The sequence below is a fragment of the Crotalus tigris genome, unplaced genomic scaffold (genome assembly GCF_016545835.1).
Source record: "Crotalus tigris isolate CLP2741 ecotype Arizona unplaced genomic scaffold, ASM1654583v1 scf7180000017733.2605024, whole genome shotgun sequence".
NCBI classification, from domain to species: Eukaryota; Metazoa; Chordata; class Lepidosauria; order Squamata; family Viperidae; genus Crotalus; species Crotalus tigris.
In genome coordinates this window covers 1,643,497-1,668,719 of record NW_024096600.1, presented here as the reverse complement: position 1 = coordinate 1,668,719, position 25,223 = coordinate 1,643,497, and the positions used below count along the sequence as shown (strand labels likewise).

Sequence of the window (25,223 nt, the reverse complement as noted above, 5' to 3'; positions counted from 1 at the left end):
CCTCCTAAATATTAATAGGGATGGGAGCCATTCTGACTTTGAGGGGCAGATTATGGGAGCCAAGCAGTTAATTTCTAAACCCCTCCTTGTACATCCCATTGTGTGGAAACGTGAAACATCCCATTTCAGCTGTTCTGTGCTGACAAGATACTGTTACAGGACCACAAAGGGTTTAAAGCAGGGGTTCTCAACCTTGGCAACTTTAAGACTTGTGGACTTCAACTCCCAGAATTCCTCAAGTCTTAAAGTTGCCAAGGTTGAGAACCCCTGCTTTAAAGGGAATAATCAGCATCTAGGATTGCAGCCAAAACAACTCTTATTCCAAGACTATTTAGAATTGCATCAGGTTAAAAAAAAAAAAAACCTCAAATCCCTTTGCGGGAAAGATTTACTGAAAATAGATTTCACCCCATTGTTTTTCTGTAATGGAATTCAGTCCAGCATAAAGGCGACAGGTATCATAGGTCATCCGACAGGTTTTGTGCTTGAAGGATTTGAACGTGGATTTCATCTCCACTCAATACGGGAGAGACCAGGTTACTCTGATTTTAGCATTGGAAGTGGCATCAAGATGCAAATTGCACCAGTTATTAATTTAGGCTCGAGTGACTTCTACGCTGAACTGGAACAGAACCAGGGCTTTAGAATGAGATCCACAGCATTGAAGAGCTCTTTGTTATACGGCATCTTCTAATCAATTCATTCATGAGCGCTCCTGCTTTTCCACCATTTTTGACTTTTGTTGGCTTCTCTCTTTTCACATCTTAAAACTAGTAACTGCTTTACCTTTCTACCATTAAGAAAAAATAGCATTTTTGTGAAGAGTTTATTGAACAAAATGCCACTCTTTTGTGTGGTAAAAGAAATAGATTTCCTTATTTGAAAGAGCACTGCAATGGTTACAATCCTCATGGGTTTTTAACTGTAGTTTTATGGAAGTCAGTTATGTGGTTCAGGGTCTTCAGCTTTTTATATCTCATATTTAATTCTTTGAAGATTTAGGAAAGAAAAAAAAAAGCCTATCTGGGCTTTGTTCCCCTGCCTAAAAAGCATCTGATTACTGTTTTACAGTGTTTTACAGTGAAATTGCACAAATATGCCATTGTAAAATTACTCGCGCTTCAAAATTAAAGAGAAACATTGAAAAATTGTAATGTGATACAAATCTAAATATGTAGCTTGTATTCTTCATCCTCAGATCATTCATGGTACACTGACATATCGACCCAAATTACTAATCCATAATGTCAGCTAGAAATTATGAAAGTGTGCTTATTCATGTAAGCATGCCCTGAAGTTTTGTTCTAGCAGGATGTGACCTTAAACTCTTAAGACATATCCTTTAGGGTAGAGCCAAACATTTGCACAGAACCTGTTGTTTCATGTGGAACTAAATTGAGCAATGTGAATCCGATATTCCTTTAAGTGGCTTCAAATAGTTCAACTTTGTGTCCCAACAATTCAAAAGAAATCATGCAAGTCAGTTGCTTAATGCAGAAATAAATGATGATCCAGTACTAGAATTCAGATTCATCAACTATCATAATTAACTTTGTTTTATTGTAAGCATTTGATTATTACATAGTTCAATTTTGCTCTCATAGCTATCAGTTGTATGCATGTTCCATTGAAGAATCAAAAATTTCAATTTATGGAAACAGACGATTGTTTCTTCAGGATTAGTCATCCTGCAGAGCAGAAGATAAAAGCAAACAATTTAGCACATTAAGAATGGTAACCTACTGAATATCATAACTTTGCTAAGTTTATTGAGGACTATAAGATCCCTAATGCTGGCACTGTTCTAGCACCATAATGTATATAAAGCCCATCACCAAACGCCCAGTTGGTTAATCTCCGTCTTGTTGGGGAAAATATTTAGCTGAGCGCATACGGGATTCAGGTACTCTTTTACCAATAAAAATCTATCCAAATTTGAGGCACAGAGAAACACATGCACTCACCCCATTTCCATCTTGCTGGGGATTGCTGATTACTGTACCCATTTTAGCCTCAACCCTGTTTTCATAAGACAAAAAGGGAGCATAGGTGCTCTTTGCCATTCATAGTCCTAGGATTAATAGCAAGACACAATCCATAAATATTATCTAATATTCAGTTTCAATTAGCCACAGTTCCTATTTACTTTAACATAACAAGTTGTACATTTGATGCTACTATTATAGATAGGTACAGAAATTGTAAACTACTCATAAATTCATAACTTGCAAGTTAAACTGAGATGCTGACGGCCAGAAAAGGCAGACAATCTGGAACCATAGTCCTATTCTTTTACATGCAGAATAACAGAATAAGGCAAATGAATTTCAGTATTATACAATTAAGATTTATAGAATTTTAAAAATCCTAAAAAAACAACCAACCCAAGAAACTCATTTTAAAGATTTGTTACCTGAAAATTAATTTAGAGGGCACATCAAGTATTCCAGGTGAGAATGTTACTGATTTTCTTGCCTGCAATTTGGCAATTAGAAACATTACCAATAGGAATCCAGCAATGCTAACTTTATATTGGCTACTTTTCTAACTGAAAAATCACACGAGTAATAAAATCAGGATTTTCAGGTTGTGTGAAAGGTTGTGGTTTTTTTATTTGCCTGATGTATGCAATTAGGTATGTTCAACAATCTGTAATGCATCATAACACCTTTCTTATCCAAATCACTGGGAAATTATCCCTCCAAAATAGTGATTCCTGCCAAATTTTGGTAACGGCATTAAGAGGCTATATGCCAGAAGCATGCAAATAGCAAAAAGCAATCAATCACGGTTCTTAGATTTCCCAAAAGTAAAAAAATAATTTGTTCCCTTGCTTTCCATATTCTGCTACAATAACAATGGGAACTTTTTGTTCTAGGAAAGCAGGGAAGTAAAACTTGCTTCAAGGAGTACCCATTTTTCCTGTGCTAAAGTGGTCAAAGGTATGTTGTTTCATCAGGAAAAAAAAAATCTTCTCAAAATATTGAAAATGTTGTTTCAAGCTCATAGTAGTCCTCCCCCCCCATTGTATTCATGCTATTAGATGTTAGACCTAAATGCCAATTAGATGATTTAATATACCCACCCACATTGATTTGAATACAGTAATTATTCAATATATTTCACATTTACCCAGTTTGTTCTTGTCTCCAAAACTCAAAAAAATTTTCAGAGCTCAGGAATCCAATAAAAGAAATGATCGGTGTTGTATATTCTTACCAAGCAAAAGTTTTCCAATAAGATATCCACCTCTGGTCACAGAGGTTTCTTCAAAAATCTGCAAGTCAAACAGATCTTTCTTACCATGTTCAAAGAGGAATTATTTTTTTTAATTCATGGAAAGTGTTAGAGACAAACCTTACCTAGTCTTACTCCCCTTTCAGGTCTAAATGCTAGACCTACGACTGGGCCAACTCAAGTAGCTATGACCTGGGGAGATTCCAATTGGTGAAGGACTCTTCCTAGACTTTCTTCGTTATTGCATCACTGACGGGCAGATTTAACTATTTTGGGGAAGCTGCTCACTATCAGCATAGTATATTTATGCCTTCTCTTGTCTGGAAGTTGAAGCTGTTGCTGCCTTGTCCTTCTTTAATTTGCTGACTTGGGCGCTGAAGTCCTGTCTGAATCTCGTTTGATCCTCATTTCGACTAAGATATCTTTAATGCCGGTTATTCACTGTACACTCCTTTTGTCAGAATTCACAGAGATCTAGGTCTAAGTCACTGATTACCTTACACGTTTCACATTTTCACAAAAGATTAACACACTAGTATGGTTTTGTCTTTATAACATCAAGAGTCATTCCATCTCCATTAAAAACAGATTGAAAGTCTTAACCAATTACTCGTTATGCTGCTGAATTCAGTCTCAGAAAGGATGAGTTATATCTGATCTACCTTTACAGAAAATGCACGTTGTGTACTAATGTAGGTCCCCCCAGAGTCACTCTACTGGGGAGATGGGTGGCATATAAATTTAAAAAATAAGGCAAGTACATGAGAACGCTATAGTAACAGCTGAATCCCTTTCAACAAGCTTTGACTATTGGAATGCACTTTCTTGGAGATAAGACACATCAAGAAACGAATACTTCATTCCCACCTTTACTCGTATGAAACTGTAGATCTTTGGGACACTGATACTCTTGGAGTTGGGTTCACATATCCCAATAGCACTTAGACTTATATATCACCCCATGGTACTTTATAATAGAAATCCCCACCCCCCGGGCCGCAGCCCACTACCGGGCTGTGGCCTGTTTGAAACTGGGCTGCAGGAGATATGGGCAAGTGTCCGTATGTAAAGCTCCACTCATGTGAGTGGCAGGCAAGGGTGTGTTTGAGCACGAAGCTCCACTCGCGCGAATGAAGGACATTTGCTGTTGTGCGCGAAGTTCCACTAGCCACAAAGCTCAATTCGTGTGAATGGAGCTTTGCAAGAGAGCAGGCTCTCGTCCGAGTGGAGCTTCGAGCGCAAGCACCCTCCGCTCATGCACAAAGCTCCATTCATGTGAATGGAGGATGTGTGCACCCTCTGCTCACACAAATGGGAGCTGTACACGCGCTTGTGTCTGCCATTCACAAGCCCCCCCCCCCTCCCAGGCCGGGTCACCAAGTCTGAAAGGTTGGAGATTGTTGCTTTAGACCACTCTGAGCTGTTCACAAATGTCAGCATATTGTCCCCAACAATCTGGGTCCTCATTTTACCGACCTTGGAAGGAAGGAAGGAAGGAAAGGTAGGAAAGGAAGACTAAGTCAACCTTGAGCTGGTTAGGATCAAACTGCTGGCATTTGGCAGAGCTAGACTGCAATACTGCATTCCAACCATCGCACCACTACGTCTCCTTATATATAGTTTTAAAGTAAATTTTAACCATAGCATTCTATACCCAATGATGACTTCATGTCTGATTCTTGAGCAATTTGTTCAGCAATCAATTCCTACACTGGAATTAAGTTTATCTTAAACTCATTGACCTACAGAAGTAAGAGGTGAAAAATGTCTGAATTTCTTCTACTCACTGTGCCCTACTCTTCTGGATGTGTACTGACAGAAAGGACTGCTCTGGCAATAGTTCAAAAAGAAGTCTGATCAGATTAAGAAGGATAGCAGATTATTAGGGAACATGGCTGTAAATAAATCTAGGTAAGTGAAGGAGTAAACAACTCAGTCATGATTGTGACTTTAATAATTTTTATCAAATCATTCCAATGCACAGTATTTGTTTAATTGTAGCTATAGGACCCTCATTAGCAACAACAGGTTCTACCAAATTAGCTCCTATTTCTTTCCTTTTACCTTCAAGACCCATTATCAGGGCATTAGAAAGTGTGTGAAACATTTTGATGCATTCATGCTCAGAAGAGTTATACTTATTCCAACGAACTCAGATTGTTTCTGTGTTGCAAATTAGCATCAGATAGAAAGGGGCATACAGAATTAGACACAGTAGAACTTAGGCACCTTTATAGATGAATCTATATTTTGGGGGCAGATATATATATACATATGAAACTGTAGAACTGTAAGCTAAGTAACAGACCCACGCTATTAGATTCAAAGTTTTAATTCAATTATGTGTGCATTTAATCTGTTTGCAATTTGAGGGAAACTGAGTCTCAATAATTATAAAAGGCAGAAACCTGTTCGGCCAATGTTTCTTGTAGCTCCTTTATATATTAGCAAAGTGGGAGGCAAACTGAATAAATTTTAAAAGATCTCTTCAATGCTTATTTACTTAGAAGGTTTAAACTAAAAACAAATGCTACAAATTATGATATGCACAGCCCAGAAATATCTGGAATTCTCATTTGAAAGTAAAGCTTTTATCATTCACAAGCATTGGTTTAAATGACTCAGTCCTAATTATGCAGCTATACAAGCTTTAATGCAAACATCTTTCCTCTCCCTATGCATGTGCAACTCGTGTCATTTGGTTACATATGCAGAAAAAACTTAAGGTATTTAAAACGGTTCAGCATTTCTATTGGTTTAAATTAATACAGATTATAATGCACTGATTTTTTTTTTCCCTAGCAAGAATATACCCTAAAACTACATTTCTTTGTTTAAAGAGGTTTTGGTAAGAAAAAACTGAACTACACAAGTATTGAAAAAAATTAAAAGTTCCTTAATTATTTTTAATTCCTGGTACCACTACCACAAATTTACAGGGCAATATACCTGATTTTATGAAGAAAAGACAAAGCTACAACAACAAATTAAAAAAAGTCAGGAATGTACATCTAAACACTACATTGCATTAAATCAATAGCTGCACTCTTTGCAAACTGTGGCTATTAACAGTCCTTAAGAAGGGTTTCCTGTTTAAGCTGCAGTAACTTTTCTGACTATGGTTCATCGCTCCTTCTGTGGCAGATTTTACAGTTCCTCTAATTCATTTGGGACGACTGTCTCAAAGTAACCTGCAGCTTTCCTGACAACTCCTCGCTTTCTCCTGCTAAGAACTGTAGCCTGTTGAATACAGGATAAAAAAAAAAAGATTACTCTCAAAGAAATGTTATAAGCTTAATTAAAAACACTTATTTGTAGCATACATACCATTATCCACTAGTTTTTAGAATCTTCGTCCACCATAGCCGCCACTTCCTCCACTTGACCCATAGCCACCTACAAATGGAGTATATACAGGGGTGTCAAACTCAATTTCATTGAGGGCCACATCAGCATTGTAGTTGCCCTGGGGGGGAGGTGGGTGTGGTCAGGGTGGGTGTGGCCTACTGGGTGGGCGTGGTCAGCTCTACATCGTTTGCGTCAAGGGTGCCTGTGGGGGCCTGGGCAGGAGTGGGACAGATCTGAGAGTCTCTGAAAGAAGGGGGTGGGACTGGGGCAAGCGCCAAGGCATGGTCCATTTCTTCATTCCTCACAAAGGGTGACACTTCCCCAGCATGCACCCAGGGGGTGGGGCTGACATGGCAGGGGCTGGTTCCTCGCTGTTTCCAGACGGCCTTGTGGAACTAAGACTGAATGCATTTCAGCATAGATGGCCACCACAAAATTGTACAATGGCTCCCAGCTGGTCTGGGCCAGGGCCAAGGCAGTGGGGGCCGTTCCCTCACTATTTCCAGGATGGCTTCGCGGGCCACGTGAAACCACTTTGCGGGCCGCATCCGGCCCCCGGGCCTTGTGTTTGACATGTCTGGAGTACAATAACTGTTTATATTCAAGCTTTTGTTGAAAGATGCTAGCTAGCTGCATATATTTTAACATTGCATTTACCACCATAGGGACTGCCTGAACTTCTGCCACTGAAACTGCCACTTCCTTTCATGGGCCCATAACTTGAAGTCTGCTGTCCACTGTAGTTGCCAAAATCACTGTAGCTTCCACTGCCACCATAGTTGCCTAAAATACAAATTTAATTTTACGTTCATCAAGTCTGATATATAATTTGAAATTACAAATTAGATTAAATAAATGAAGCACTATTGCATACAATTTAATATGCAACATATGCATTTTAGGGATTTACTGAAGGCAAATCTATGAAATTTCAATGTGTAATGTGAGTTGTATATCATAGAAACATATGCAGTTTTTAGCTACAAAAATAGAAGTCACGAAGTCATTGTTTCTTTTCTTTTCCCCACTAGTAAGAAACAAACATTTGGTTCCAGCTAGTAACTTTGGTACGATAACCTGTGAGAAACTAGCCTTAGGAACACTGGGAGGAAAAAAAGTCATGGGTGTCTTTCTGCTTCACTTTAAGTATACCAAAGTATGTTTTTTCAATAAGGAAAAAAGCAATCTGTAAGCAAGTGACATACCAGCCTCTCCATAAACCAACTGGCAGATAGCTGGCTTTCTGATGACTTGATATACCGTAGAAACTCCCAAATTTTCTCAGTTCAAAGTGTCCCTAAGTGTCCCATAATTTTTTCATGATGTCCCGTAGTTCCCAAACTGTGCCCTGTAGCGAACTTGTAAGGGATATTTTAGACTTTTGAGAGAAACACAAAAAATACTCAACACGTTTCTAACTAATCACATCATGGTCAATTCTGTCAGAATTCTAAAACAGGGCTTTTCAACCTTTTCACCCATTGTACCATTTTTAGGATATGGCAACCTCCAAGTACCACCAGTCGCCTAGCAAGGTGTCAAAAACTTGATGATAAAAAAAAAGAAGTGATAAAGTACAGATAGTCCTCGACTTACAACAGTTCGCTTAGTGACTGTTCGAAGTTACAATGGCACTGAAAAAAGTGCCCCCCAAGGCACTTGCCTGCCCACCCGGCGGTGCTCTTTTTCCTGTCCGAGGTTTTCATTGTTGTGAGCATTTTTGTTGAGGATTGGCAGCGGAGGTAGGGTGTGTGTGTGGGAGGGTGCTTGGTTTTTATCCCCCGTCTGCTGGGTGGTTGCAGCAGGTTTTGGTCACTTCACATGACCCTGGGACACTGAGACCGTCCAGCTGATCGACGCATCTTCTGCGCTCAGCAAAAGCGCCATGATCAGCGCCGAGCTCCAGCTGGAGCCTGGCGCTGATCCTGGGGCTTCCAGTGAGCCCTGACAGCCCCGAAGAAGCACTGATCCTGGCGCTTCTGCTGAGCCCTGACAGCCCTGCAGCTCCAGCCATCTCTTGCTCAGGCTTATGCGGTGCTGACACCGGTTCAGCTCATTCCCCCCCCCCCGCTACTTTTCTAGGATGGTCGTGTACCACCTGCCAGGTGCCAATGTACCACAGGTGGTACCCGTACCCACTGGTTGAAAAGCCCTGTTCTAAAACATCCAGAAGTTATGCGTCTATGGATCTCTCAGCCTATTGAATTATCTAAAAGACTAGTTTCACTTCCAATAATATCACTGTGAACTGGGAAAGTTCTCTTGGTTCACTAATATATGACAATGGATGCTAACGTTCTTTGTTGGGAAGGGTTTTCGTTAACTATACAGTCATCTTTCTTCTAGCTAAAGGAAATTCAAACTATCTCCAAGTTTTAGTTCTCATTCTGATGGATATATTTGACAATCTCATTTGTCTATCATTTTTTAAACCAATAAACTCAGTTTGCTCTTTCGAGAAGTATACGCCAAACTATCAACCCAAATATTTAATGTATGGTGCATTGGTTAGAATGCAGTACTACAGGCAAATTCTGTTCACAGACTGAAGTTCAAGCCTGAAGGGGTTCAAAGTTGACTCAACCTTCTATCCTTCTGAGGTTGGTAAAATGAGAATTGTTTGTTGGAAGCAATATGCTGACACTGTAAACCGCCCAGAGAGTGCTCTAGAGCACTATGAGGTGGTATAGAAGTTTAAGTGCTATTGTTATATAAATAGTACTGGGGAAAATTTCACAAAGAATGTGACATTTACCTAGTGTTAATCCTACATGTAGACCAGACTAAGAAACCAATGCCATGAAAGTCAGTACTACTTTTATTATAAAGCTATAGCAAGAAAATTTTGCATGTCTAAATGTACTGCTTCCTCCTCCCTCACTTTATCTGAGCTAGGGAGGGGCTTCTGTGAGATATTTTTTGGCCCTGGTGCTTATCTGACTACTGCTTAATAGTGGGTCTTCCTTCTGTCCTTTAAGGCCAATCTCTATGCCCTTTATATCTCCCTTAAAAATAAATAAATTACAAAATGCTACAGAAAAATGAACAGAACAGACTACTTATAAAACAGATACAGGTTAAAAAAATCAATGCCATATCCCTAGCAGCTAGCACTGGAACTCTTGAAAGTTAAGCTACCAACCTAACATAGATGATATTAAGCATTGAAATATGCCCCTGAGTCCTTCAAAAAATTTTCAAATGTGATTTCACAACACTGGAAGTGTACTTTGAGAGTAAGTTTACATTGCACGACACTTTTCTTAATGAAACCTACATGTTTTAAACCAACAAGTAAAAAAATAGTTTTACTGAACTTTTTAATGATCAGGACAATATTTTATTTATTAATTTGTATTTATAATTCTAATGCAATTTAGGCTTCTCACCTCCAAAGCTTCCTCCTTCACTATAACCATCATAGCCTCCACTTCCTCCGCCATATCCACCACCTGGATTTCCATAGCTTGGGCTACCAGCATAACCACCTCGGCCACCATATCCAGGGCTACCACCATAGTTTCCACCTTGAATTAAATGTAACAAACATCTGTTATCAATAATAAGGTAGTGGAACTTGGGAAATAAACTCAATCAACTTTCTGCAATGCCTCTTTATTTCAGATGTTTTGGCTTGTAGAATGCATTGTTCCTGATTATTAACCACATATCCCTTTGGCTGATCAGAACTGTTTTTCAAAACAAATGAAATACCTAGTTTGAAGAACAGAAGCAATATTCCATAGGAAGACATTAGGTCATATTTTAGCACATGCTTTGAAAGCAATGACACTGTGCTCCACTGAAATTAATGGGTTAAGCTACTAATGACTGACTTAAAGCATCTAATTATTCCGTATAGATTTTCTGTATACCTTAACATTTCCTATGTCAAGATATTCCCTAAGTCACTAAAAACTATGTCCTATTATGATACTTTTGTTTTCTTTAACGATAAATATAACTTCTTACCCCTTTTCATACCAGGACAGGAGTGGTTGCAATGGGGAATTATAAAGAAAAAATGTTATCCCTTAAAAACCTTTCCCAATATGGTCCTTGCTAGGTCCACTTCTGGACTGAAATCATTTTGACACCAGTGTAACTAGGTATGGCTGTCAAGCTATTGAAAGTTATACATCTCAGGTATTATGCAAGTGGTATTTGCACTCCCATGCTTACCATCACCAAAACCATTATATCCATCGCCACTGCCAAAGCTTCCTCTACTGCTGCCAGTGCCCCCACTACTGTAGCTTCCTAAAGCAGAACAAAAATATTATGTTATGAACAAATTAACAACAAATAGTGTAAAATGGTATCTTGGAAGGACACTGGGAAGAACTAACATGTACCTCTACTACCAAAACTTCCACCTCTGTTGTAACTTCCACCACTGCCGCCAAAATTCCCACGACCCATGAAGTTGCTTGAACTACTCCCACGACCTTAAATAAAAACAACACAGTAAATGTCTAATAGTGTTTGTAGATAGCATAATTGCTGTATTTTGGACTCCCACTGAGTAAGACTCACTTCGTTGTGCGGTTGCAGTCTGCATTTCTTGCTTGGAGAGAGCTTTCTTCACTTCACAGTTATGTCCATTTATAGTGTGGTATTTCTGAACTAAAATAAATTTTGAAATAAATAATACTATGAAAATATGCATTCGGCTCAGTAATGATTTATGCAAAATATTGTAAAATGTACCAAAACAGTCAAAACAAACAGGAACATAAAATAAAGAACCTATAATGACTCTCCTACCCATATGTAATTAAAAGTATGAAACCTCTTCATTTTCAAGGTCATCCACAACCACTTGCAAAGTAATTTATCCAGACTTTTATCTCTAACTTTAAACTGAGTCAAAATTCTTTTGATCTCTATTCTGGCTTGGTTTGCTTTTCAACCCTGAGTAGAAAAAAGCAGTATTCTGGTTTCCAATCAGCTTGCCTCCTCCTCTTTTTCTTCCTAGAATATGTGGACCCAGAGAATTTTAAAGAAAAGTAAAAGAGCTCTTAAGAGTCAAATGATTGAAGTAGCAAGCAAGCAAAACATGACAATGAGGAACCAGAGGCTGGTGCTTTCCAATCAGCCCAACTCAGTTGAATGAGTATAGAGTACAAATAAAATTCTGCTGGCACAAGTAGGAAGCTATTAGATTGGGAAATCTTGTTGCAACAGAGCTTAAGAGTTCTTGGATTTAGGGAATATCTGGTTTGTCAAACAATTTTTCCTTCAGTTTCTTTTGTGCTTTCCTCAGTAATGACCCAATTATATTAAAGCAGGGGTCTTCAAACTTGGCCCTTTTATGACTTCTGGACTTCAACTCCCAGAATTCCTCAGCCAAGTCCACAAGTCATAAAAGGGCCAAGTTTGAAGACCCCCGTATTAAATTATAGTGAAGAGGTTATGATCCTTCTGGTCCATCAATATTTATTTATTTATTGTTACTTTTAAACTTTACCCTTTTATCTCCTTCCTTTTTTCTTTCATTTTAGTTTGTATTTTATTGTTATTTAATATAATAAAGATATTTAAAAAATTGAAACTGTAATTAGAACTTTGACTTGAATCCAACCTGCCTTTATGTAATTAACAATCACTTGAGCTGGAATCTCTCAAATTCATTTCCCTGCTTATTTCCCCTGCTGTAAGTACAGCATATCTTTCCTTTGGAATGAGGGTTTTTGTTTTTTGAAATTTTGACATTCTGCTAAAGTTTGGGAAATTCATCCAGCTACTAAAGTGGCTAGTGGATTTCTGTGCACCAATAACAGCAAACAAGCGAACTGAGAATGCTGTACTTTATGAGAAACATTGACTATCATACTGCCTCCCAGGCAGGCATTTAAGCATAGTGGAAAAATTCATGAAAGTTCTAGGTAATGGAAATGATGGAGTCAAACACTTGCTTGTGAATAAACAACTATTAGATATTTGAAATTGTAGCAACTAAATTAAAAACACAAGAGAAAAAAGTAAAGAATTGAATTTGGGGCTACAAAGTAAAATCTTTTAAAACAGTGAACTATGTTTATACTATTCCTACGATGACAGTTCTAAATCAATATTTATTGAACAGAAGTTACCACGAAGACAAAACACTACATACCAACAATTTTGTCTACTGTATCATGATCATCAAATGTCACAAAGGCAAAACCTCTTTTCTTTCCACTCTGCCTGTCTTCCATTACTTCAATGGTTTCAATTTTGCCATATTTTTCAAAATAATCTCTTAAATTATATTCTTCTGTGTCTTCTTTAATTCCACCAACAAATATTTTCTTCACTGTTAAATGAGCACCAGGTTTCACAGAATCCTATGAAATTTTAAGTTAAATTTAGTGTTTCAAACTTTTAAATTAGTTCAATATTTGAAAAACACATTTATAAGTAAACAAGCATTTGTATAATCAAGATGTAACATTTTTAACAATTACTTACTTCTCTAGAAACAGCTCTTTTTGGCTCTACCACACGACCGTCAACTTTATGTGGTCGAGCTGACATTGCAGCATCTACTTCTTCCACACAAGAATAGGTCACAAAACCAAAGCCCCGAGAGCGTTTTGTCTGTGGGTCTCTCATCACCTTCAAGAAATATATAATACAGGGAATGCTGGTTGAAACATTTTTTGTTTAAATCTAATGCTCTAATCCTATTGACTAGAGTAGAAGTTTTTCCCAAATGCAGACATACAAATGTTAGAATTTCTCACCACACAATCTGTGAGTGCGCCCCATTTTTCGAAGTGCTCTCTTAGGCTATCATCTGTTGTTTCAAAGCTCAAGCCACCAATAAACAGCTTTCTCAATTGTTCTGGTTCTTTAGGATCATGACCCTGAAAGAAGAAAAGTTTCAATATCTGCACTAGATTCATACTGCTACTCAGAAATTCACTTAAATCTGTTTCTCCGTACAGTTTGCAATTATTAAATAACTTATTGCTTCTATAGCTATATGCTTTTAGTATGATACAAACGTACTTACGCAATTTCTTTCTAACATGTGGTCATGCAGCTATAATCTGAGGCTACAATTCTATTCATAACTGCTCTACGTTTTGTCCAACTGAAATCTATGACTTATGAAAAGTAGAAAAGGAATCACAAGTACAGTAAAACTGCCAATATCCCCGTTTATAAAAAACTGTATTTCCATACAAAGGGCTATTGATGTTAGAATTTCATTACATTCTATTGAGATATGATTAAAGGACCATACTTAGAAAATTGTATTGATCTTTTAAAACAAATTAGCATGATTCCAGTCCCCCCCCCAAAAGTTCGTACTATTTTGTTCAAACATTCTAACAAAGTTAAAAGCTATTAGATTCTAGTCATACTAGTCCAGGGATCTCAAATTTGTGGCCTGTGGAAGGCCCATGATGGCTCACACATCAGCTGCTGTTTCAGCTTTTATTCCTGTATGTATGCATTGTCCCAGATTTTTGAGTCCTAGGCATCCTTCCCCTCCCCCACATCTTGTCTTTTGCAAAGCTAGCTTGTCCCGCACAGTGCGAGCATCGAGTCTCCCTCACAGCATCAAGTAGCTGGTGCCATCGCAAAGAAACCAATGTTGAACAAAGTGGTATTGTGGGGAAAAGCAAAGATGGCTTTGCATAAGCCATGCTATGGAGGAGGTGGTATCTGCCTAGAAATTATGCAAGAGGAAAAAGTGGGAAAAGAATGCCAGCCATGCCTTCACTTCTCCCGCAGCACCCACTTGTGCGCTTTCTGCTTCTGAGCCATCTTCCCAAGTCACTTAGTATCTACCTGCTGATGACATGAAGAACCAAAGCTGGAATAGCCAGACAGGCTGATAGGACAGAAAGCAAGATGAAAGGGAAACACAGGAAAAATATTTCCAAAGAAAATTACATAATTGCTATATGACAACCAATGTGCAAAGTGAAATATTTGTGTTCCACATGCTTTGCTTGGTTTAGAATCGAGTGATTGATGCCAGCTTTGGACTGAAAAAAACAACTTAGATCAGAAATGGAGAACCTATGACATGCATATCAAAGGTAACATGTCAGATTGTTTTGGGTGACAAACTAGTATTCACCAACAATTCTCGAAAGCATAACCTATTCTCACATGATTTTCAGAGACTATAGAGGACATGCCTCCAGAGCAGTGGTTCTCAACCTTCCTAATGCCACGATCCCCAACCATGTGGTCGTAAGTCGAGGACTACCTGTATTTCCCTGCGGGCGGGGCAGGAGGTGTGCACGCTCCGCCTCCTCTCCTGCGGCTGGAGCGCACGCTGGGCAGGCCGAGGGTGCATGCAGGCCATCGCCCAGCAACCGCCTTGGCCCGGGAGCACCGCGCATGCATGGTGCTGCCCCCTGCACCGGCCAAGGCGTAGGCTGACCACCGGCTGGGCCACCAGCTGGCCCAGCCCAAGGGAGGTAAGCCATCCGCCAGGCCCCATGCGCGCCAGCAACCCTCCCTGCGCCCGCCAGCCTCCCACCCCTTTTTTACTTACATTTAGTAGTTGCTCAGCAGGGAGGGGTGGAAACGTCCAGAAAGCTTGCCTTAGCTGCAGACAACTTGCAGCACCGTTTGCAGACTGGGACTTTTGGCTGGCTCAGCAGGGCAGAGACAGCCTCGACAATCCCTATTGGCTTTTGAAAGCCAATAGAATTAGACTCTATTCAAGAGAGTCTATTCTATTGGCTTTCGAAAGCCAATAGATTCTATTGGCTTTCGAACGCCAATAGAGTCTCTTGTATAGAGTCTATTCTATTGGCTTTCAAAAGCCAATAGAATAAGAGGGAGTAGCACAGCTAAGGAAAAGGGAAAAAAATGGCGGACTGCGTTGTTTGGTGACCCCCGTGAAATAGTCGTTCGACCCCAAATGGGGTCACGACCCACAGGTTGAGAACCGCTGTTCCAGAGCCTCTGAAAATCATGCAAAAAACAGAGCATGCTTTCACACGGTTTTTGGAGGCAGTGGAAGAGCATTCTATGAAGATGCTTCACAAATGAAGGTGTTATGCAACCCGGAGCAGCCTTGGATAGGCCACAAGGGCCTGTCAACAGAAAAAGAGCACCGCCTGAAAGTAAATGATGCATGGCAATTTCTGGACAGTGCTGGGCTATGGGGCAATCACACAATTCTTCAAGGCTTGTGCTTCTTAGGGAATGGGGCAAGGCAGGTTTTTTTGAGTGGCAGCAGAGTACAAGGACTGAAGATGAGACCTGGGCATCTACTTCAGGTCTAGTCTCGGTACTGCGAGTGCTGTTGTTAATGGCAGCCTAGATAACAGAGAGATACAGAATTGTTTCTTTTGCTCGTGGTGGAGACCATGTCAGCATAGTCAAATTATACATCTTCTAAATTTTTGATATGCCAAGCCCAAAAGGTTCACCATCACTGACTTAGACCTTCCATATTAGTTAAGATGGAGGGATAGATGGCAACCAGCCAACCAGAGGGAATTTTTTTAAAAAATATATCCCAGCCTATAGAAACTACACATCCTTTTATTTGATGGCAACCCGCTGCCAAAAAGAATGGGGACCACACTTCTTTAAACACTAGGTTGAGTGTTTAAAGAATCTGGCTCTTCTTTTCTAGATATCACTAGAAAGCAGTAAAGAGAAATTATTCTCTCTCTATGTGCTGTTCAATAGTTTCCTAGTCCAGTCTCTCAATTTGAAAATCTTTTTTCCTCTATCCCAGGGGTCCCCAACACCTGGTTTGTGGACCGGTACCAGGCCGTGGCATGCCAGCAACTGGTCCGCACGAACAAGCAAAGCCCCATCTGTGGGATGCAAGCAGTATATAAAACCATGCACTCTCCGGTCCATGGAAAAACCTCTCTCCACGGAACCGGTCCCTGGTGCCTCAAAGGTTGGGGGACTTCTGCTCTATCCAGAACTTCCAGATCTGCTCCAAATTCTAGACTAATAGAATTCAGAGCAGGTGAACAATTATGGATCCTTCTCTCTGAAAAAAGTCTCGTGGGCAGAATGAAACAACAGACCTTCAAGAGAATGTGTGCAGAGTTCAATACATTTTCTTTCCAAACGTATCACTAGTTACAAATTGATAAATCCAGGAAATGGAGTGATTAAAATATTTTTCATATTAACATTGTCACTTCCCTGTTTAGCAACTCTTCTTCTGAAACAATTCACCAAAAGGAACATAAATTTGGTATCGTTAAGTTTAATTTGCATTCATTAGAAATTTTACAATTTCTTTGAATTAATCAGATTAATTGGTGATTCTCAGAACAGATCACAAGTTTTTTCCTGCTTCAGTAACAACACATTTTAAAAGACTGAAGTCATTACCTCAAATTCCAAGATTGCAAAGGAAGGAGAAAGTTATTTAACTGTCAGTCATTTTGTCAGTGAATCAAATAGGGAGTGTCTAATAAAGGCACACATAATAGGAAAAAAACCCCTGCATTTGAGTTGTAAAACCATTTGATTTTATCGCAACAGCTGACTTCAAGGGAGTTTTAATTAGTATCTGAATAATGGAAACTAAACATCGAATTGTGATTAGCCTTAATAACCTAACTAAAACGTTTATTCTGATCTCCTATGATGTTTTCAATTTAATCAATGGCCATACTGACAAAACAGCTAGCCTACATTTCCCCTTTGGATAGTTGCATTTATAATGAGTGGAACACTTGTATACTTTAATCTTTCCTTGACACAAGAATAAGAACATATCACCTGTTGTATAGCAGTAAAAAGTCTCCATAACTCTTAATTCTAAAGCCTTTCCTTACCAAATTGCTAGCCCAACAATCTCTTTCTTAGAGATGGAAAAGGCCATGGACCATTAGGTCTTTTTTTGCCGTCAGTTTTCTATGTTTCTATAATCTCTATTCAATTCAACACTACAGGGGAAATAAAGGCTCCACTAAATAAACTAAAAGTCTGGACTGTTACAATTTTTTCAAGAACTACCACTGTATCTGTTCTAATTCTCCCTAATCCCTTAAGATACATTTATGCAGGTTATACAAGTCATCTGTCTATGGATAGTAGCAACTCCTTGCAGTTCCTTAAAACCATGTTATAAGTTAGAAATCATAATGAATATAAGAAGGAATCTTCAATTATAGGAGTTTAAAGTTCCATTATTTAAAGCATATATTGATTACTTCTAATATTTTGAATGTTATTTGCTTAAACACTGTTAATAATTACAATTTCTATAGTTAATTTTCAACAGATTAACACTGTTCTCAAAAACAGCTTAATTGCTGAACACACGTAAATATTGCATAACCCAAAGATTCAGCTATTTATTCAAGTGAAGTTAATCAATCAATTCATAGCTGCATTTGACCTAGTTTTGAATGATGCAAAAAAAAAAAAAAAAAAAAAAAGCCTCTGGGTCTAGATTCAGTTTACCATAGGAAACAATATTCTTTTTAAAAGAATGTAAAATTTTAATTCTCAGTGTTCTAGTTTTCATGGAACAATACTGATGCAACAGCAGCAATACATGTAGTCCTTGATATACGACCACAACTGAGCCCAAAATTTGTTGCTAAATGAAACATTTGTTAAGTGAGTTTTCCCCATTTTACGACCTTTCTTGCCACATTAAGTGAATTATTGCAGTTGTTAAGTGAGTAACAGGGTTGTTAAGTGAATCTGGCTTCTCCATTGACTTTGCTTGTCAGAAGGTTGTAAAAGGCGACCACATGACCCCAGAATACTGCAACCGTCATAAATGAGTCCATTTGCCAAGCATCTGAATTTTGATCACATGACCATGGGGATGCTGCAACAACCGTTAAGTGTGAAAATGGCCATAAGTCACTTTTTTCAGTGCCACTGTAACTTTGCACTGTTGTAAGTCGAGAACTACCTGTAGTTATCTCCTCAAAGCAACTTGGATTTTAGTCAACTAGACATGCCCATCCAAGCAGACAGAACCACCAGTAATTGCCTGTTTCTGGACTTTAATGATTTAACTACAATTTTAAGATTTATTTAGATATTAGTTTTCAAATTATTTCCTTTACAGTAATATATTAATTTATAGAATTTTGCATATAATACTGCACTTACTGTAAACATTTATATTTGGAAAAGAAAAAGGAAAGAATAATGTATTTTCAAAAGTGAAGCAGAACAGAGTATAGTGCAATGTGAAATCTGAGCCACATAAAGACTGATCAAAGCAGCAGCAAGCGAAAACTGACTCCAGTTAACTCAAGTAAAAAAGCTAAAAGCATAAAAACATTCCACCTGTGAGGATCTTCTTCCCCTTCTCTTGTAATCTTCAGCCTCTCTCTCCTCTTTACACGCCATTTTGGGAGTGTGTTCTGACTCAGTTGCTCCTTTTAACCTAGGTAACAAGTAGTAGGAGTTCCTGTGAGTTTTCTCCTTACTCTCATACAAAATAAAGGGGCCGTAATTTTCAATGGACAACATATTGGAGCCGCTTTAGCTTAAATAATGTTACTGTATGAGAGAATAAGTAAAAAAGAATGGGCTTTTATTATCAACTGATGAAATATATTTTTAAAATAAAAATACAAGGAGTATCTATTGAAAAAACAAGCATGTTCATCATCATATGCTATAGGGATAGCAAAATGAACTGCTAGCCAATTAAAACTGTATTAAACTGTATTCAAAACTATGCAATAAGAATAGATTAAAATTGTTTCTAAATAGATAACTATATTTATTTGCATTCATCATAAGAAGAAGCAAATCCCACCAGGGGAGAGAGAATCAAGAGCATCTCCGTTTTACTCAGTTTATAAACACCCTATTCCCTGGATATTACTCGTGACTGTGCTATTCTAGATCTGGGAGGGGTTACTAATTCAGTACTTAAGGCTTTTGCTATAGCAATGCTTTGAAAGCTATCTTGTGCAATTGGAAAAGAAGCTTTTCACTATTTTCCTTAAGAACATCTTAAGTCAAACTTGCACACGTAATTACTCAATAACTTGTTCACACATGTATTAATTAAAATGCACCATTTAAATGCAGTTGTAACTGGACACTAGTATTTCACTGGCCAAAATTATTAAGTGGTTAACAAATTATTTAGCATGTTTTTTATTTAAAAACAGCATTTCCACTGCACCACGTTATTAGGTACTGCCTTCAGGGGAGTGAACCTAACTGTTGGATAAGAATATCTCAAAAAGCCTTCATTCTATGTGAAGTGATGGAGATAGCAATAGCACTTAGACCAGTGATTCTTAACCTTTCTAATGCCGTGACCCCATAATACAGTTCCCCATGTTGTGGTGACCCCCAAGTGGGTGTGGCCACCAATAAGAGGGAGTAGGACAGCTAGGGAAAAGGGAAAAAAATGGCGGATAGCATGGTTTGGTGACCCCCCGTGAAATGGTCATTCGACCCCAAATGGGGTCCTGACCCACAGGTTGAGAACCACTGACTTAGACTTATATACAGCTTCATAGTGCTTTACAGCCCTCTTTAAGTGGTTTACAGAGGCAGCACATTACCCCCAACAATCTGGGTTCTCATTTTACTGACCTCGGAAGGATGGAAGGCTGAGTCAACCTTGAGCTGGTGAGACTTAAACCACTGGCAGTGGGCAGTCAGCAGAATTAGCCTGAAATACCACATTCTAACACTGCCACCATAGAGATAAGGTCAGGTTGGCAAGTCCTCTTTGTTAGTCTCTATTCTTTGGAACTCCTTGCCTTCAGAGGTTTGAGCATCTTTTCTGGTATTTCGTAGAGCTGTCCTACCCCCATATCATTCTTTTAACCAGGTCTGAATGTTTCTGGTTCATCAGAGATATTTCTATTATCTTTTTTAAAAAAATGTTGCATTGGGAAGGGTTATAAAAACTGTACAAAAAACATATTACCCAAAGACTACAGATTTGAGTGAGCTGAATCTAAAATTGATAAAATTGCGTTCAGCTAAAATAATTGCTTGCAATAGTCCTGAAGTAATTGAATTACAAGTAGAATTGAGGCTGGTATAGATTATCACACAAAGACAACCTTTCCAATTAAAAGTATTCTTGGGTTTCAACATACTTTTGCATACTTTCTCTGAACTCTTTTCTTGCTAAGATTCTGATATGCATACAAAACTTTTCTTGAAATAAAAAGATTAAAATGGGATATAACTTGGACAGTTCTTTGAATCCATTTTGCCTTCACATTATATCTGCCCATTTAAAAATGTGTAGATAAAAATTGAAAACTGTGGGCTTTTCTACTAATGCATATAGGAAACTCTACCTTCTACAAGGCCAGAAAAAAAAAATCAAACAAGAAATACAAGAAAGGCCCTTTCTATTTTTTCCTTCAAAACTATAGGTGACACAGAAGCATCAGTTGCTGACACAGGTTCCCAAATCATAATTTGGAAAAGCAAAGATAGAGAATGCAAGCCTGGAAACAACACACAATAGCAAGCCCCAGCAGAGTCCCACACAGCTGATTTCAGCAAGAAACAAGCAGCTAGATTAGAACCTTAGATCACTGATCTTCAGTGTTAAAAATATAATACTAAAGTCATCTTCTGACCCTGAATTTGTTGAACAAGACTGTTCACTAGTTGAATCCTTTGACAATTAAAACAATTTCTACATTTTATGCCCGAAATTATGATGATTTTCAGAATGAAGTGTTTTAGGTTCAACCATGGTATACTTCAGGCTACTTGGAACTCAACTGAGTGGCACATTTTTCAAATTAATTGGTAACATAATCAGAGCTGTCTGTTCTTCTGCAATTTAGATGTGCATAGGTTAATGATTTCCTAAAATTGAATAGTTTGGCAATTTATGTGACAGAGGCAAAAAAAACTTTTAAAATTGTAGTTTTGGGGATAAATTAAATAATTCAGAATTAAAAGGTCTAGAAAGTTAATCTATTCTACACTGTGTGATCTTATTATATACACACACTTTACTGACTTTTATGTCACACTTGGATTCAAAAAGAGCAGGATTTAATTATAGTACACTAATCCTGTGGTACTTACAAAGTGTGGAGAGCACTCAAAGACCTAACAGGATCAGGTAGTATGAACATTCACTTTTATGTAATTACAAAACAGAACTTAGGTTTGGATACTAATCACTTAAGAATCTAAAAACTGAAAATGTTCATTAAACCTGAGATAGAAGATACGGTGGTTATCTGAACCAGCAAAATTCATACTCATAGCTTCAAGAAGAAAAAAACTGATTCCAAACAGAAACATTGTGATCCAGCACCACTTTTAAGAACGATCAGAAGTCCAATGGCTTTCATATCGAAACTATTCAAATCCTACCAGAGGACTGCTTAAACAGAACATTAACCGTAGCACCTATGCTATTATTTTTACGGTGAGCTGGCGACGTACACAAAATATCACTCCACGGGGGGGTGGGGGTAGGGGGGGGGAAAGAGGCATCCCAGACAGAAATCTTAACTGTGCAATATTTAGTATTTTTTCAACGACCAGGTTCACAGAAGCAGCGTTCAACATTTCATATTTAGGGATCCTACTCAAAAGGGTTTGATCATGGATTATAACATACAGTTGTAAAAGGGGAACGTTTTCCTAAGGGTTTAATCAAATCCTGCACAGTTACGAGTCGGCGGCGGGATCTGCGTGTGCGTGTCTCTTACTGCGCGCGCTTGTATCTTCCATTAGCCCCAATCATCCCTCCAAGGAGACTAGGCCGGGTGCCTCAGATTTAGAGCTAACGGGCCAAGCTGACAATTCCTTCCACCCCCCCCCCCCGCTGTACCACGGCTGCTCTCGCTGGAGCTCAGCCTGTTTGCCCCGCGCGGGGTCACAATGGCGGCCGAAACAGCCGCCTTTCCCGCTCCAAGCCTTACTCCTCCCCCTCCCCCTCGTTGCGCCATTTCGGATACGTCGTGTAGCTAAGCTGGGGAAGGGAAAGAACCGAGCCAGCTCGAGAACCGAGCCAGGCCCCTGCTCGTTGCTTCGTCTGCCGTGCCTAGCCATCTCCGGGGTCCGTTGCTTGCGAAGCCCGTTGCCCGCCGCTCTTCCCGCGCGACGCCGAGCATCGTTACCTCCATTTTGTGACTGGGTTTTGCCTCCTTCAGCCTCAATATGGAGTCGAGAGGAAGAGGGTGGGAGGAGCGGGTCAGAGGAAACTAGGGCACGTGAGGAAGGAAGGCGGGCTCGACGGCAAGGAAACCGGGGAAGAGGAGGGGCTGTTTCAAATTTATATTTTGGATACAAACTACTGAACAGTATAGTACTTCACAAGGTGGGCCGGCGGGAGGATGAGGTGGTCGTGTCATTAATTACCTGAGAAGGAAGAGGAGGAGGGGGAGGATTGCCGCGAATGAGTGCAACGGTAGAAGCTGGGAGAATTCCACTCACGCGCTTGGTGCGCGCGGCTGTCAGTCACCTTGTTGCGCCTCCCTTAGACCATCGAGACGAAGTGGATAGAAAGAACGGACCGCTTGGAAGGAGCGTTTTTGTGGTGGTGGGGGGGGGGGTTTGTGCGTGTGCTTCTTGCTCAGCTGGTGCTCGGGCTCAGACCAAAGCAAGCTGGGTTTGAAAGGCGAGAACGGCGTAGTCGTGTTCCTCCTTTAAGCGGCTTTAAGAGAAAGCGTATATAATATCTGCATTATATAGCTTTTCCCTGGTATATTGGAGTACAAACCTCACGTGATCTCACCCGCCCTAGTGGGTTCTCGGAGTACTGTAGCAGCGCAAGGGAGCGCCGGGTTGAAAAAGGAAGGGAGGGACTAAGCGGCTGCTTTGTCTTAAGAGCAGCGTGGTTGTTCACTTGGTTCTTTCTGGGCCGTGCTTTCGCCGTCTTAGCAAGAAGGTACCGGGCGAAAGACAAGCACCCTTTCTGAAAGTGATTTGCTCGATCACCAGTCTCCATCTTGGGCTCCGCCGCATGGAGCCGAGTTGCCTTTGGCTTTGCAGGGTGAAAGGCGCTTTGATGGCGCTTGTTGCTTTTTTCCCACACACGAGAAGCTGTTAACCGTGCAAATTGGTCGACCTCGCTGGCCGAATTCGAAATAAATGTTCAGGTCAGGTTAGTTTGATAGATACCCATCCTATGTTTTTTCCTGGCTTCCCCCATCTTTCCACAAAAGAGACCTTCAAGAGGAAATGGAGTCTCGCTCAACCTCTTTAACTGAAAACTCAGAGGCAACTTCAATTGGAATTTCATAGGTTAGATAAATAAATGTTTCTGCAAGCAGCACTCTTCGGCTGACCCTTTCGCTGTTGCTGGGCTGCCCGAGAAAGGGTGCCCTTCTCGGCTGCGCCTCCTTAAAGCTCAGGTGAAGGAGGCAACGTTGTCCCCAGCGGAAAGAAAAGCGCTCCTCCCCCCCCCCCGCTCCCTAGAAGAGCAAAATCTCTCGGGAACAACGGCTAAGGCCTTACCAGAAATCTTCAGAGGCGTAGGGCTGTTGATTGGGTTGCTCAGTTATTATGCACAGTTGCATATGCTCAGTGAAATTCAAACAGAAACGTTTATCTTGTTCAGTTGAAAAACGAAGAGAGATGATAATTTGGGTTAGGATTATAGTTTTGGTTTTCCTGATCTTCGCTTTAAGTATTTATATTAATACTAACCAAATCTTATAAACAAATTGTAAGTTTTTACAAATTTACAACACGATAAGTAAACACACATTTTAGTTGAAAATCTCAACAATTTCATATCTTGACCTCCACTTTTAATTAATGGGTTGCATTACTATTAGATTTCTCCTAAGATTTCTGGGAAGTAAAGAGGCAGATAATATATGCACAAATGATTTGCTAAGACATTAAATACATGCACTTAACTGTACACAAATATATAATAGGATTTATAGAAAACAATGCTCAAAATAATGTTAATAATGAGAATATGTTCTGAGTTGCAGTTTAATAACAGTTGTTGGAAGTAAAGTCTTCATCCTGGTTCATCCAAGCCGGGAATAAATAAGCAAACATGGAGATTGCTTTGGGAAGAAGGTTACAGTTTATTGCAGAAAGATGGTTCTTCAGGAAAGAGCAAAGGAGAGAAGGGGTGAGCACATGGGGTAATAGGCTTTTATACCCCCTCTAGCCTTGTTTGGAATAGTTTCCTGTTCCTGTGGCATGAACCTTGAGGCTGTTTCTGAATGTTTGTCTAGGCCTTGATATCTGGTTTAATTCTATTATCATATCCTGCTTCCCAGGTGATGGGGCTGACTCCTAGAGTTTGGGTGGGGTATGCAGATCTTCTCTTTTGTTTTCTTGATTGCTCTGGCTCCAACTTTCTGATGGTTTTACATCTGCATTTGTATGGGCCTAGCTCTTGCTTGGGGCAGAGAGATAGATTTGGGGCCAGGTTTGGTTTTAAAAAGTCCTTTTGAGGAAAAAATATATTTTTCTGCCCTTTTTAATATTTCTTTCTCTGGGCTAACTTCCATCACAGTTAAACCTACTTCAGGCATGGGAAAAAAGTTCTCTTTGAGATAGACCTGACTTCTGGTGATTTCATGAACATAATTTGAAATCAATACACAGGTGGTTTGTCATCACCTTGTTTCAAAATTATTTTTGACTTCCTGACCTAGTTGAACCTTTAGCCCAAGTATTTCTTGTTGATTTCCTATTCAAATACCAAATTTGGCCTTACTAAGCTTTTCAGGATCAGTTAAGATTGTCTTACATGC

General features: G+C 39.4%; 1 protein-coding gene and 1 long non-coding RNA gene across 9 annotated transcripts in view; one reads left to right on the top strand and one right to left on the bottom strand.

Moving 5' to 3' along the window:
- Window positions 1-1,523: 1,523 nt before the first annotated feature.
- HNRNPA3 (heterogeneous nuclear ribonucleoprotein A3) lies at window positions 1,524-22,758 on the bottom strand. 8 transcript variants are annotated; one of them, XR_005556239.1, is made up of 15 exons: window positions 22,620-22,728; window positions 18,829-18,931; window positions 13,314-13,436; window positions 13,039-13,185; window positions 12,704-12,914; window positions 11,122-11,211; window positions 10,941-11,033; window positions 10,768-10,845; window positions 9,975-10,112; window positions 7,243-7,368; window positions 6,565-6,633; window positions 3,133-3,277; window positions 2,414-2,475; window positions 1,965-2,071; window positions 1,524-1,688 (listed from the first exon to the last, which is right to left on the bottom strand). XR_005556239.1 is itself a non-coding variant. In XM_039339344.1 (12 exons), the coding sequence occupies exons 2-11, from the start codon at window positions 18,892-18,894 to the stop codon at window positions 6,581-6,583; spliced, it is 1,125 nt and encodes a 374-aa protein (XP_039195278.1). In that variant the 5' UTR covers window positions 18,895-18,931; window positions 22,620-22,728; the 3' UTR covers window positions 1,524-3,277; window positions 6,565-6,580. The 8 variants fall into 8 exon arrangements, 4 of the variants coding, with proteins under 4 accessions (XP_039195278.1, XP_039195276.1, XP_039195279.1 ...); XR_005556241.1 differs by having other exon boundaries at window positions 1,965-2,019; XR_005556238.1 differs by having other exon boundaries at window positions 3,220-3,277.
- Window positions 22,759-22,888: 130 nt separating this feature from the next.
- The window catches only part of LOC120306324, an 88,038-nt gene continuing 85,703 nt past the window's right edge, over window positions 22,889-25,223 (top strand). Inside the window, exon 1 of the long non-coding RNA XR_005556244.1 lies at window positions 22,889-23,600. This is a non-coding gene — a long non-coding RNA (uncharacterized LOC120306324). The remainder of the gene's footprint in view (window positions 23,601-25,223) is intronic.

What these genes read in the sequence shown, in the direction of transcription:
- HNRNPA3 (XM_039339344.1), bottom strand. Translation starts at nt 18,894, where the DNA reads ATGGCGTGTAAAGAGGAGAGAGAGGCTGAAGATTACAAGAGAAGGGGA. An exon ending in TGGAAGTTTTGGTAGTAGAG is followed by an intron (nt 10,846 to 10,940) that starts GTACATGTTAGT and finishes GTTCTGCTTTAG; the next exon opens with GAAGCTACAGTAGTGGGGGC. An exon ending in ATATAATGGTTTTGGTGATG is followed by an intron (nt 10,113 to 10,767) that starts GTAAGCATGGGA and finishes ATTTAATTCAAG; the next exon opens with GTGGAAACTATGGTGGTAGC.